Source organism: Eumetopias jubatus, unplaced genomic scaffold, assembly GCF_037043125.1.
Source record: "Eumetopias jubatus isolate StellerSeaLion01/CBP00866 unplaced genomic scaffold, mEumJub1_p1.0 scaffold_11, whole genome shotgun sequence".
Lineage (NCBI taxonomy): Eukaryota > Metazoa > Chordata > Mammalia > Carnivora > Otariidae > Eumetopias > Eumetopias jubatus.
The window spans coordinates 45925823-45941295 of record NW_028274817.1 but is presented as its reverse complement, the minus strand read 5'-3'; the positions used below and the strand labels follow the sequence as shown (position 1 = coordinate 45941295).

Here is a 15473-nt window from a genome sequence, read left to right as displayed (position 1 = left end):
AGAGGAGATAATTTGTTAGATCATCCAGCACTTCTCATCCTTGGGGGTGGAGACAGATTCATATGCCCATATCTCTGAGCTCAGAACCAGTCTCAAATGGAGATATAAAAGCCACGCCCCTCCCTCAAAGAGGACCATGTCACTGATGCATGGCTAGGCCAGTGAAGTGTGTAGCTTCTGCACATGTGGCACTGATTATATGTGCATGACAACATATGGGCCAGACCCTACAGGCTCAGAGATGTGGCCACGAGTAGAGCACTCTGGGAAGTATTTGGCGGGACAGCATATTCCCTTTGGGGTGGGAAAAACAATTGCTGATTGGGATACTGAGTAGGGGAATTATGCTGCATGTTTCTGCACACGTGTGGAGAGGGTGGGCAGAAAGTTCCAGAAGAGCTGGAGTGGACTCACCCATTTTTATCCCGCGCTCTCCACCAGGGTAAGTTGCTCTCCTCCAGGATAAAATACTCGTCACCCTTTCGTAGCTGCAGATCATTTGCATTCATTGGCATGTAATCATAAAGGGCTACAACCTTTTTCAGCTCACTCACAGAGACAGGTGCTGCTGTTGGCTCAGGGGGCAGTGGCTTTTTTAAGATCTGTGTTGTTGGGGGAAAAAGTAGGGGTGTTTGACTAGATATCAAGCACCCTCCTCTTCTCCCCCAACTCTCTGGCTTACTAGAGACACCAGTCTAACCTAAATCAGGCATAAAAAAAAAAAAAAAGGTTTATTCAGCATTCATTCAACAATTCTCAAGTATTTATGCTGGGCTCTCAGCCTGGAGTGCACATCAGAATCATCTAGAGAGCAGTTAACAATCCCAGGCAGTTTCCTATACCAATTATGTCAAAATCTCTGGGGGTGGGGCCCAGGCATCAATATTTTTAAAGCTTTCTGGACAAAAACCATGAACAGCCACGATCAAGAAACCTTGGCACTAAACTAGTACATGGATCTACTAAGTGGCTCTGAATCTTGGTTTCCTTGTTTTAAAATGAGCATAATAACGCCTGCTTTCTTACAAAATATGAGAAAGTGCTCTTTAGACTTCAAAAAGTAACCAAAAAAATCAACTTTTAAAATAATATATTAGTGGTAGAATCCAGTATTGGGTATATGGGTGTTTACTGTGAAATTCTTACAACTTTATGTTTGAAAATATTTTTCATTTAAAAAAAAACCCAGTCTTTGTTTCATTTTAAACAGGTGATTGGATTAAATTGTTGCCAAGAACTTCCTAATAGCCCTCTGTCTTATCGCTGAAGAGTGGTAAGATTTGTCCTCTTTAGGACAAATCCCATTTCTCCACAAGAACACCAATGAACACTGCCAAGTCCCATGGGAGTTCTAAGACTGGTGTGTTTTCAGGGTGTGACTGGAAGTTTCTTTCTTTTTTTTTTAAATTTAAATTTTTTTTTAAGATTTTATTTATTTGATAGAGAGAGACACAGCAAGAGAGGGGAGCATAAGCAGGGGGAGTGTGAGAGGGAGAAGCAGGCTTCCCGCAGAGCAGGGAGCCCGATGCAGGGCTCAATCCCAGGACCCTGGGATCATGACCTGAGCCAAAGGCAGACTCTTAACAACTGAGCCACCCAGGCACCCCTCTTTTTTTTAAATTTAAATTTTATTTTTAAAGTAATCTCTATGCCCAACATGGGGCTCTAACTCACAACCCCAAGATCAAGAGTCACACGCTCTACTAACTGAGCCAGCCAGGCACCCGTGTAAGTTTCTATTTAAGTAGTATCTGCGCCAATTTTCCTGTATACCTGGTCCTCCTCAGGCGTGGGAGGAAGGGGCTTTTTTGTCTTTCTGTGCGAACTCCCAGGTTTTAAGCCTGCAAAGTAAGAAACCAGTGTTGATATAGAATGCATCTTAGGAAAGGGCCCAGGGACAGGTTTGATCAGGGACTTAGCTTTTGTATACAGTGCCTTTAGGAAAGTTAGGAAAAGTCTGAGTGGATACAGGCCTGTGCCAAGTCACATGGTTTGGAGAGCAGAGCGCCAGTGGGATGTCAGCCCCAACCTATCCCCTCCCCCAGGCCCCTTTGTGCATTGGCCGACCCTCTAAAGAGTGACAGATAGAATCAACAGAGGGAGGAATTATATTGATCAGATCTCTTACTTCCATTCCTGTTCTCCAAAATTTGGCAGCCCATCGCATTTTTGGCTGTCTGAGAACAGCAGAGATACTGCCCATCGATCCAGAAGCAAGGGTGGTATTTCTGTACCAGATCACTGTTGTACCGGATTACTATAGCAGGGAGAAAAGAGAGAAAGAGATCACATCTGACATTCTGAAGAATCCACCATTTGCATGTTTTCCTCTTTGACTAAGGTTAGTGGTGAGCTTCGAACAACTGCCCCTTCCTCTCCCACCCTGAAGAAAGCAGGCAACAGAACCAGTTAGCTCACATCCCTGGCCCTGGGAAGTTCTTGTGCAGTTCTCTGCAGTGGGCTGTCATGATGACTATCTCCTGACTACCAAGATAAGCATATCTGATGTCTCCAGAGCCCAAGAGGAAAAAAAAAAATACACACACACACACACACACACACACACACACATACATATATAGTCTGTTTTCCCAGTAACCATTTCAATCTTGTAAGGCAAAGTGTTGATTATGGTGTTCTTTCCCAGTTACAGGAAACATTGTGCCCAAGCCAAACTCTCACTCCAGTTCTCAGCACACCAATGTCCCATCTATCTGAGTGATCTTTTAGAGAGATTTGCTTTCGTGAGAAAGCAATGAGACTATTTCGTGAGACTATTCTCTCAGGCTTTCAGTGTTGAGAGAATAGTCAACAGAATGGTGCTCAGGAGCAAATGAAGTGATTCTGCTTCTAGCATAAACATGGTTCCATTCTTCCTAGGGCCTCTGAGGTGGGTTGAGCTCATTGTGAGGGAGATGAACACAGCACCTCCATTTCCTTCACAGAGTCGTGAGGCTCAAACGGTCTCCCAGAAGCCAAAGTACTTTGTAAAGAATAGAGTGGTTTGCAGATAGGAGGGATTGGTATCACTTGTTTTAATACTGTGGCATCTCAAGAATCTTAGCATGAACTCAATTAGACAAGTCATCCTGGGATCGTGTTGTCAGAAACAGAGAAGCAAAGACAACTGAAATAACTGACAACAGCTAGCATTGGGGCAAAAAGACCTCAACTAGTCTAAGAATATGTACATTTGAGTGGTGCCTGGGTGGCTCGATCCGTTACGCATCTGCCTTTCGGCTCAGATCATGATCCCAGGGTCCTGAGGTCAGGCTCCTTGCTCAGTGGGAAGTCTGCTTCACCCTCTCTCTCTGCCCCTCCCCCTGCTCATGCTTTCTCTCTCTCTCATAAATAAATAAAAAATCTTTTAAAAAAAGAAATGTACCTACACATTTCAGTGTTTGCTGCTAAGAGGAAACCCACATAACTTTTTTAAAAGATAAAAACAAGGCACAGCTTTCCTCTATAGAAACCAACTCAAGTTCTTAAGAGCTTGCTAGTCACACTCCATTCACTTAAGACTTTGGGGGAAGCCTAGAAGCTTCTGGTGGCCAGGTGCATTTTACAGGCAAATGAACAAAAGTGCTGTTTTTTTTTAAGTGCTATTTTGATGCTTTTCTAAACATGGATTTGAAGACTTCTAGCCACTAGTCCCCTGCCCACCCTCACCCCTTACTTTCTCAGCACTCCCCTTCACCATCATACCAAGCACAGGGTGGTGGGAGCTCTTCAGATGGAGGTACAAGCTATAAGGGGCTGTACTGTCTGTAGAGAATTTTATTTTATTTTATTATTTTATTTTATTTTATTTTAAAGACTTTAAAGATTTTTATTTATTTGAGAGAGAGAGAGAGAGAAAAAGAGCATGGGGGGAGGGGCAGGGGGAGAGGGAGAAGCAGACTCTCTCCTGAGCACGGAGCCCAATGACAAGGGACTCCACATGGGGCTCGATCCGAGATCCCAGGACCCTGAGATCATGACCTGAGCTGAAGGCAGACACTTAACCGACTGAGCCACCTATAGAGGCGCCCATCTATAGAGGATTTTAAAACAATAATAAAACCAACCAAAAGTCTGTCTTTTATTTTTTTTTTAAGATTTTACCCATTTATTTGAGAGAGAGTGAGAGAGAGAGAGCGTGCACGTGAGAGAGGGGAGGGTCAGAGGGAGAAGCAGACTCCCCGCCAAGCAGGGAGCCCGATGCGGGACTGGATCCCGGGACTCCAGGATCATGACCTGAGCCGAAGGCAGTCGCTTAACCGACTGAGCCACCCAGGCACCCAAGTCTGTCTTTTATTATTACCAGGCACTGGCAATTCTGAACAATGTTCCAGATACCAGCCAGGACTAATTGCTCTCCCTACCTCCACTCTCTGCCCCTCCCTCCCCTCACCATTATTCTTCACCCAGGGAATTTGAAGACCCTCTGGTGCAGGCCTAGACCCTGGTAGACCTGCCAAGAATCTTTAATCAACATCTGACTGCTCTGCTAAACTAAGCTATGCTAATATGCTAATGGGGGTGCAGAATGTTTTCTGCCCTCTCTACCTCCAGTGGATCCTAAGGAGCTCACCCTATGTTCCCAAATACTGCCTGCCTCTTAAAAGACCCCGTGAAGATGACCCCCTTTCTTTTGTTGGCCAACTTGGTATTTCCAGAGCTGGTATTTCCAGCTACTTAGGAGAGAATCGCAGAGGTAGTGTCTGTTATGGATTAGATGTTTGTGTGTCCCCCCCGCCCCAAAATGCATATGATAACGCCCTCAAAGTAATGGTATTAGGAGATGGAGACTTAGGGAGGTGCTTAGGTCACAAGAGCAGAGTCCTCATGATGGGAGTAGTGCCCTTATAAGAAGAGACTTGAGAGAGATTCTCTCTCTCTCTCTGCCATATGAGAAAGGAGCCATTCTGCAAGCCAGGCGGATAGTTCTCACCAGATACCAAATCCACTGGCACATTCATCTTGAACGCCTCAGCTTCCAGAACTGTGATAAATCAATAGATGCTGTTTAAGCCACCTACTCTATGGTATTTTTTTTTATTATTATTACAGCCCGAGCTGACCCACACAGTGTCCAAGGGAGAGGACCAGGAAAGACTACTGCACCAATGCATAGGGCCGGTCCTGTCTGGGAGGCACTAATGGTTGGTGCACATTCTCCAAGTCCTGGATGGGCTGCTCTCTCATATTCATATTTATCGGGATAATATCTAAAACTCTGTTTCAGGCACGCATGAACTATTCCTCCCTATATTGGTTGTTGGAGTTTTGCCAATGCCCCCTCTTTCTTTCATCGTTGGTGAGCTCAGGCCTTTTGCTTATTTTTGACGTTGCAATTAGGAGATGATCTATTGAGCTCAACCAAACAAAGATTCTAAAGCGAATACAGACACGTATCTGTGGTGCTATACCATTAAAGTGTGCACTGCCGTGTTCAGGGAAATGGAAGAAGAGAGACCACGGCTAAGTCCTCAGGGGTGCAACCTTTGCATAGAAAGTGCCACTGAAAAAAGATGGTGGCTGGATATGAGGTGCCTGAGGCCCTACTTTTATTTATTTTTATTTTAAAAAAAATTTAAAGATTTTATTTATTTAATTGGACAGAGACAGAGAGAGCACAAGCAGGGGGAGCGGCAGGCAGAGGGAAAGGGAGAAGCAGACTCCCCGTGGAGCAGGGAGCCCAATGCCGGACTCGATCCCAGGACGCTGGGATCATGACCTGAGCTGAAAGCAGCTGCTTCACCGACTGAGCCACCCAGGTGTCCTGGGGCCTTGCTTTTAAATTGAGTTATCACTTACATATAATAAAGTGCGCAATCTGAGGCATATTTGAGGCAAACTGGCCACATTGTCTACAACCGTTTAACCACCACTCAGATCCAGCACCAGAGAAGGCTCCCTGATGTACTTTCATAGCCAGTACCCCTGCAGAGATAGCCAGGACCCTGATGAAGTCCCCTTCTCATGCATTTCATCCTACAGCAGGATAACTTATCGCTGAAGTAGGATTCTGTGCCTGTTAGATTATTTCACAATTCGCATTGCCAGCACCTGGGGCTGTTCTGGGATTGTTAGGACTTGCCCCTAAATCTCCTAGCAACTGTGGGTATTTGTTGCAAGGTGCTTCCTTTCTGGGTCATGTGTGAGCCCAAGCAGGTTCAACAAGACATACACCCAGGTCTAGAACAACTGGAAATGAAATGCCTTCAGTAAAATGCAAGAGAAGAGAAGGCAAAATTGCACCTTAACCCACACTATCCATCTGCACTAATAACCCACTTGAAGTGGTGGTGTTTTCTATTTGTTTTGGCTTTATTTTTACTGTTGTAATTTTACTTGCCCAGTGAACTTTAATACTAGTGCATAACCAGCATTATAAGTTTGCCATTTGAGTCAGTAAACCAAATTTACAAGCTGGATATTCTTATCCTCTGTCATTGCTCATCCCTTGAATGTAGTGGGCACTCTAGAAGTATTTGCTAGGCTAATCTATGACTGGTTTTGAAATCAGTCGTTTAAGTGTAAAGGAGTTACTAACTTGCACATGTCACATTTTTTTTTCCTTTTCTGGTTCTCCCTCAGTATGTCCCACCTTCCCCTATTTCCAAACTAAATCCTAGCTGTCCATCAACATGGAGCCCAACCACCCTTGGTGGTTGTTTACCCTTACAGAAAAATCTGTTAACACAACTATTGGTCTCTTTCTGTGTGCAAGGCACTGCATGAGGCACTGTGGAGAGAACCAAGGAAGTGCAAATATACATGCCCTCTGTGTGCTCATTTTGTCCCCCTAGGGCTAAAGCAGGCCTCTTACCTCAAAACATGCCAAGAACTGGACTTTGTGGTACAAGATATCACCAATTTGCAATCTCAACATGGCCTTACTCTAGAATAGCTTGCAGCCAACTACAGGTGTAATTTCTGGACTTGAGAACAAAGTAGCATGACACTATGCAATAAGCTTAGGCTCTGGAGTCCTACAGACATAGGGATCTGGCAAAGATCCAGGCTTCACCTCTCAGCGTGCCCATGAGTGTGACCATGAGCAGGTTACTGAAGTTACTGAACCTCTTTGAACCTCAGTTCCCTCATCTCTAAACAGGGGAATGATACATACTTCAAAGCTTATCATGAAGATTAAAAGCTGGTACATTCAAAACACTTGGCACAGAGCCTGGAAGATACCAAGCGCTCATTAAGTGTTAGCTATTACTATTGTTTTTACCCCAAGGTTGCTGTGAGAATTAAATGAGATAATAAACATAAGGTATCTAGCTCATTGTCTGGCACATAGCAAGAATTCAATAAATGACCCCTTTCTTCCTCTCTCCTCTCCTCTTTCAGCTTGAAAGATTTGGTGATTTTTATTTTGGCCCATCAGACTTGCACTCAAGGGAGTGAATAAGGGTGGTACAGTGAGCCACCAAATATCAGAATCTAAGACAAAGGGCTGTCATGCAATAACCCAACCATGCTGTTATCAGTCTGCCATCCTTCCTGTTTCTCTAGGCAGCCTTTCCTGATGTCAACTCAACCAGTTAATCTCTCAGTCACTTGACATGTGGCTATATATACACACAAATATGTCTGCATGCATCCTGTGCTGCAAGCCTTTAGAGTCAAGTTTATCTCAGCACATTGTATGGTCTATGTCAAATGCTGAAACTGTGTTCAAGTTTAAGTCCTCACAAAACAAGGAACATGAACTAGTTCCTTAGAAAATATTTACCCATAATGAAAAGATGTACAGTGCTTTCCTGTACGGTGTTTCACAGTTTTCTACGTGCTTTCACATACATTACCTCATTGGATCGTTAGGACAACCCTGGAGGTAGGTGTGGCAGGCATCATTGTTATTTCTATTTCAGAAGAAAGTACTAAACCTCAGAAGAAGCTTGTTAGCCTACTTGCCAGAGGTTACCCAGCTTATGTGTGGTAGAAGAGGGCTTGGAAGAAGCTTCTCTACACTGACCTCAAGCACTCTCATGATCATCTAATTTTTGGAACTAGGTATTTTATACTTAGGATTTGAAATATTGCAATGACCATTGAATAACACAACACACCACCCTTGTAATTGGTGTAAAGAGTGGGACTATTTTATAGATAGGGAAATAGAGGTGCCTACAACTGCAGAATTGCACCAGAGAGATCGTGGTGGAACTGGGTTGAAACTCAGTCTAGCACGTTATCTCTTATTCATATAATGGAATATGAAACTCGATCATATCACTAACATTAGAGAAAAAGCCATCTATCATCCTTCCTCCTTGTCAACCTCCAAATTATTTTCCAAATAATTCTCACCATTTTTGAGCTGGTGAATCCAACGCTTTCTCAGTTCTTCAGTTGGGGAGAAGACATAAAGAGGTCCTTCATCATACACAACCTGAAGCAATGGACACACAGACTTCAGCAGTTAGGATTTGGAAAAAAGAAGAAAGTCTTCGAAGGAACTAATCTTCAGCTACAACTTTGTATATTCATAGTGGAAAACAAAGAAAGGTAGGGTCTTCCGTTGGCGGTGGAGCTGGGGTCATGTGAACTATCTGAAAAATTCCTGAACAATTAACATCCAGGGTTGTAGGACTTAGAAGTGCTTAGCTTTTTAAAGAGTCCTAGATCCTCTTGACTTGTGTTTCAGTTTGTGTGTAAACTTAGTTCATAATATTTCCCCCAGCCTTGGTGGAGACAGGATTTGTGTTTATTCAACAAAGAATATTTTATGATCTTATTAAACCTTGAGTTTGTATAGAAGAGAAACTGAAGTAATGATTTGTATAACTTAAGTCTTGTTTAGTACATATGGATTATTCACTTGGATAATATGAAGCAAAATTTTAACTCATGGCTAATTTTTCTCCTACTGCCTAGTGGCCTCCCCTCACCAAAATTAACCAAGTTTGGAACCACAAAAGAGTAAAGTATATATTTACTTCAAAAAAAGTAAAGTCTATTTTAAGCATTGTCATCAGATCATACAGGCAGTATTTTTTGAACACTTTACATGTACAAGGCATTGTGTTAGGTGTTCTGGAGATGCATGAGACATGTGGTTCCAATCCTCACAGACTTAACAGACATTACATAGTGGATTCTGAAATCAAATGTAAATTAATTTGAATTATCTGTTATTTAGCATTACCCACTAGTCCAGCCAAACAGCATCATCTTGTTGAAAGACAATAGTAAAAACTATGTCTAAAACACTCCTCCTTCACAGGTTTTATGAATTTTGATACAGTCAGGGACATGAGCAAGATCCTTGCACATTTTTCTTTTTTCTTGTTAGTTTTGCTGTGCTCATAAATCCATGACAGAAAGCCCCCTCCCCTGAGACTTTCCACTTCCTTTTCTGGCTTTCACTGTTTGCAGAGGCTGCTATATTCACAACATGTGACCTACAGAGTTTTCAGGACACAAGCAAACCACGTTGAAGACTGAATCTGAAGCTCTTGCTCTCCTTCATGGATTACAATGCATCTTTGAAACAGATGTCTATGTGGTTCTTCAGTTATTTCAGACTAGAATAGAATTTAGGTTTATGTGTAAGTCTAATAAGCCTTCCCCATACCGAACTTCCTAATAACTACTCCTTCCCTCCCCTTTTCTGTCTTTTCAACCCACATGACCACCATTAGACAGATAGGCAGAACCAGAAGGAAGTGAAATGGTCACTCAACAGAGCATCTTTCTCAATGCAGTTACTATAGACAAGACACACCATAATAGAGTTACTGCCATTATGGATTTGCTTTGAGGTGTAGGGACTAAAAGGTACTATGCTAAATTGGGAAAACAGAAAAGCTAACACTCTTAGCCCATGTCAGTCTCATTTCTCACTTCAGCTTCATTGTCCACCTCATATTCTGTTCACTGGGACCAAGTATTCTTCACTGTGCCCTGCACCCCAACCCTAATTACATTACAGGGACCTTTGAGAGCTGGTGAGAGAAAATACCTTACCTGGAAGGGGTAAGGGAACCTTTCAATGATTGAAATCTGCTCCATTTCACTGGACTCTTCACCCCTTCTCTGCAATGAAAGATGAAAGCATATGCCGCTGTAGAAAACAGTGTGGAGGTTCCTCAAAAGGTTACAAATAGAGCTACCTTACGACCCAGCAATCTCACTACTGGGTATTTACCCCAAAGAATACAAAAACACTAATTTGAAGGAATATGTGCACTCCAATGTTTACAGGAACATTACTTACAATAGCCAAGATATGGAAGCAGCCCAAGTGTCCATCAATTAATGAATGGATAAAGAAGATGTGGTATATGTATACAATGGAATGTTATTCAGCCATTAAAAAGAATGAAATCTTGCCATTTGCGACGACATGGATGGAGCTAGAGAGTATCATGCTAAGTGAAATAAGTCAGACAAGAAAGACAAATACCATATGATTTCACTCACATGTGGAATTTAAGAAACAAAACAAACAAGCAAAGGAAAAAAATGAGAGAGTCAAAGCAAGAATCAGATTTTTGAGTATAGAGAACAAGCTGATGGTTACCAGAGGGGAGGTGGGTGGGGGGTTGGGTGATGGGAATTAAGGAGGGCACTTGTGATGAGCACTGGGTGATGTATGGAAGTGTTGAATTACTATATTGTACACCTGAAACTAATATAACACTGCATGTTAACAAACTAGAATTAAAATAAAAACTTAAAAAAAGAAAGCATAGTTATTGGTTGATGCATTGTTCTTTTTTTGGATTTCCTTAAGTACTGGGAGTCTTTTGCACTCGCTCCAGAAGAATTTCCCACATAGACAATGCTACTGATTACAGATTGCTTCCTTTAACCCAGCAGGGACACATATCCATAGGATCCAGCACATACATGTTCAAAAAAACCTCAGGCATTTCAAACCATCGAGGAAAGGGAGGTTACTCAATCAGTGGTGGGACAAATATTTAACCACTAATTTGGGTGTGTGTGTGGGGGGGGCAGTTAGGTGGCTATTTCACGCCATACATCAAGGTAAATTCTGGATGGATTCAAAAGCTTAAAAAAATGGAACTATGAGTTGACAAAGAAAAAACAAGTGACTATATATATAATCTTATGGGAGACAAGACTTCCCACTCATAACGCTAAAAGTTACACTCATTAAGAAAAAGATGAACTAATTTGATGACATAGATTTTAAAACCCAGAATGGTAAAAATAAGCAAGTAAAAAAACACCATAAACAAAGTTCAAAGATAAACAAAAAACTGGGGAAAATATTTTCAACATGTATTACAGCTAAGGATTGATACTCGTAATATATCAAGATCTCTTAAAAAGTACTAGCAATAAAGTAAACATTTCAATGGAAAAATGGGCAAAAAAATGAACAGGCAATTCAAAAACAGAAAAATGTAAATGAACCGTAAGACATATAAACGTTCAACCTTATGAGTAACAAAAAATTGAAAAATAAGTCAGCAATGAAATACCACTTTTCTTGACTGTCAAATTAATAAACATTTAAAGTATCTGGTATTGGAAAGAATGTAGAGAAATAGAGATACTCTCATACATAGCTTGTAGGAGTGTATGAAATTTAAATTACACTGCTAGAAAATAAAATAGAATAAAAAGATAAACATAATAAAATTGTGCAGATTTAATAAAGAGAAGAACAACATTTTACTTCTAGGAAGTTAATATAAGGAAAAGAATAGCAAAAGTTCATAAAGATGTATGCAAGGACGTTCTCAACAGTTATAATATCAAGTTGGAAACAAATGTGTAGTAATAGGAGATTGGTTAAACAAATTGGAATATATTCATAATAGAGAATACCACACAGCCATTAAAATCACGTTATTAAAGAGTATCTGTTGTCATGGGAAAAGTTTCCATATATTGTTAAATTGAAAAATTAGATTACAAAGCAAGATGTGTAGTATGATTCTATGTTTTATTTTTTATTTTTTAAAGATTTTATTTATTTATCTGACAGAGAGATAGAGAGCACAAGCAGGCAGAGTGGCAGGCAGAGGGAGAGGGAGAAGCAGACTCCCTGCCAAGCAGGGAGCCTGATGTGGGGCTCGATCCCAGGACCCTGGGACCATGACCTGAGCCGAAGGCAGCTGCTTAACTGACTGAGCCACCCAGGCACCCCTGATTCTATGTTTTAAATATATAACATAGGGGTGCCTGACACAGTCAGAAGAGTACGTGACTCTTGATCTCAGGGTCCTGAGTTTGAGTCCTACACTGGGTGTAGATATACTTAAATAAATAACATTTTTAAAGATTTATTTCTTTATTTTAGAGAGAGAGAGGAAGAGAGTGTGAGTGGGGGGAGGGGCAGAGGGAGAGAATCTTCAAGCAGACTCCCCGCTGGGCACACAGGGCTGGATCCCAGGACCCATGAGATCATGACCAGAGCTGAAACCAAGAGTTGGATACTTAACCAACTGAGCCACCTAGGTGCCCCTTAAATAAATAAACTTTACAAAAATAAATATATAATATACATATTAGTGTGAATATATGTGTTACTAGTGGAGAAAAACATCTGTAAGTCTGTGTACCAACATATAATAGTTATTTTAGCTGAATAATGGAATTCTGCATGATTTTATCTTCTTTATTGTGCTTTTTTGTATTTTCTAGAGTTTCTATAATAAGTACACACTACTTTTGTAATAGGAAAAAAATAATAAATGATATTAAAAAAAACCTCAACTCAGAAATCCATAGGCGTTACACCTTGGAGAGGCTCTGAGAAATGAGAGGAGAGAATAAAGAGTGAGTTGTTAAAGAATCTCATGACTCAGAGCCCTAAGATTCTGGCTTTCAGACTAACTCAAGCCTATAAATCTGATCCTGGTATCTGAGAGAGTAAAACCAATTATCTCTGATCAGTTTGAAAAGTTCATATATTGGGGCTCCTGGCTGGCTAAGGCAGGGGAGCATGCGACTCTTGAGCTCAGGGTTGTGAGGTTGAGCTCCACGTTGGTTGTAGAGATTCCTTTAAAAAAATAATAAAATCCTTAAAAAAAAAAAGAAAATTTGATATGTCATCGTAAAACTCGTGGTAGACGTTTTCAAGGTGAGGTGAGTTGTTCTGCATCTGGGGGAAGCATGCTGAGACTCAGTATAACCAATAACAGAGTGAAAAATTTTGTAAGGGAGCTCTAACACATTGCACAGCATTACCGATTTACAGAGAGTTGAAGTGTTCCAAGTTTCTTAACCGCCCCATCCCTGCTCTGACAATGGTCTCTACTTACTGGAATCTGTCTTTCAGGGGGAGGATTTTTTTCAGGAACCACTGTTTCAACACAGGTGATCTTCTCAACATCTATCGAACCCTTCTTACTGCCCCTTCTCTGAGAAAGAGAATGAGGAAGAAAATGGAGAAAGATTAGGAGTGATTAAGCAACCAGATGATTAGATTTTGTTATCTAATCATTCAACATAGTGAGGTGACACCCACACTCTATCCATCAGGACCTGTCATTTTGAAAAACAAACAAAACAAACAACAACTTCCAGATCTATTAATTTAAACTTTTTTGGCTACCAGATAGAGGGCAAATACTATAGAAGAGTGGATGACTGTGTGTGCCTGTACCATAAAAAATAAAGAATAATTTTGAAGACTTGGATTTCCTTCTCAACAACATTTAATGAATGATCACCAACTGCAAGATTCCATGGTAAGACTACCCCCATGGTTTCTTAGCACCTTTGAATTTTTGCACCAGCATGGTTGCAGTTAGTTCTAGGCTAGGAAACATCTTCCTGAATTTGCAACATACCTAGGTCCCTACCACCTCCCTCCTCTGACCAAAAAAGTATCTACCTCCTCAAGGAAGATCTAAGGACAAGTCCTTGATAGTCAGGTTTCACAGCAGAGAAACTTACCCCACGTTCAAAGTCATACTCATAGTAGGAAAGTTTGTGCGCAGTCAAGAGAAAGAGGCGCTTCTTGAAGTTTAAAGGTGATGTCTTCTTTTTCTGTTGGGATCGCTTCAGAAAGATGCTCTCCAGTATCACTGTAGCCATGGCTTCTTCTTTCCGGAGCTCACTTGTGTGCTGTTGATAACGAGAGTTCTTGAGGACCCAGCACATTAATCCTCAACCCTCCTGGTTTCCCCTCAGCCTGGCCACCTAGTTTCAAATGGAACAGAATCGTGCAAAGCTAATGAAGAGCCTTCTTCCTACCTTGACATCCTCCTTCCACAGCCTCCATCTTCTGCCAGTTTTCAGGTGTAATGGATGCGCATTGAATAGGGAGGACGGGTTCAGCGTGAGTTCACATACACTGGCTTTTTGTATAAGGCCATGGAATGCTCTTGATGTCAAGTGACATGTACCTGTGTGCTTGGTAATGTCTGGAGGCCGCTTTATACTAACCACCCTTTTATGATACGTGCAGGATCTGTGAACAGCAAAAGTCTCTGTGCAGCTGTTGACTCTGATATCCCCTGAAGGGATAATGCAGGTGTCAGAACTCCACTGAGGCAGATACTGGACTTTCAGTTCCCAGTTTCCTAGACAGTGAGTGCAATTTTTTCAAACATTGTCCCTCTGGGGTCTGCTAACCAAGGGGTCTAATAAGGATATGGAGGCTGCACCTGCATATGGGGTGCACTATAGACGTGTACTAACTGCCGCCCAACTGATTTGGCCCATCAACCGCTGGCTGAGCTACAAAGGATAGATGCTTTGTTCTAAAATTGCAAAAATAATTTTGGGGGAGGGAGTTGTTGTTGTTGTTGTTGTTTTTGGTTTTTCCCCTCCTTTTTTTCTTACGTTGGTTCTTTTAGACATTGTCATACAAAAGTGATACAACTGTCTTACTCATGGATGCCATCTCTGATTATTTACGAAAAGTCACTTGTTTACCCTCTCCAAATTTACAATACTCTAGAAAGATTCAGTTTAGGTGACTGAAGTACAGAAATGCAAAGAGAGTTTCAAAAAATCACCGTTGGTTTTTTTTATTCACACAAAACACACTTCATATTAGTTATTCACTGAAAGTTTATGCACAATTACATATTACTAATTCCAAACCTTCCTTAGAAAGATAAAGTGAAAATATAAATACTGTCACAAAATGGGGAGCTAAATAAGTACTGAAACAAAATCACCAGCTCCCCTCAAATTTTGTTACAGGTGGCTTTTTCTTAAGGGGGGATTGATGACATTTTGTAAAACTAAACTCCTTATGCTTTTGGTGGCACTGTTGGATACAGAATAAATAAAGCCAGCATCATTTATCTACCTGCCAAGCACAGATTATTGCTCACACCAGGGAAGCAAGGGAGCAGATTTTATCACAGTCTGAGGCTATCCGCACTGTTATTTTGCTCTTTCCTGTGGTGTAGAAAATTCTATTATCATACCGGGGAGACATTAAAAATAGGTTAAAGGAACACCAGGGATGTTCAGAATGATCACTTTGCCACTTATTCACCATGTCAATGCTACTGTCTTCTGGTGGTGGATTCATT

General features: G+C 41.3%; 1 protein-coding gene across 2 annotated transcripts in view; it reads right to left on the bottom strand.

The window, feature by feature from the left end:
* Positions 1–15473, bottom strand: part of BTK (Bruton tyrosine kinase) — a 31295-nt gene that overhangs the window by 8680 nt on the left and 7142 nt on the right. For both annotated transcript variants that reach the window (XM_088028703.1, XM_028095792.2), the window contains exons 2-8: positions 13879–14049; positions 13242–13340; positions 9967–10035; positions 8308–8389; positions 2129–2257; positions 1774–1841; positions 415–602 (exon numbers count right to left, since the gene is read on the bottom strand). In XM_088028703.1, the coding sequence (XP_087884829.1) occupies positions 415–602; positions 1774–1841; positions 2129–2257; positions 8308–8389; positions 9967–10035; positions 13242–13340; positions 13879–14019 (776 nt within the window). In that variant the 5' untranslated portion in view covers positions 14020–14049. The remainder of the gene's footprint in view (positions 1–414; positions 603–1773; positions 1842–2128; positions 2258–8307; positions 8390–9966; positions 10036–13241; positions 13341–13878; positions 14050–15473) is intronic.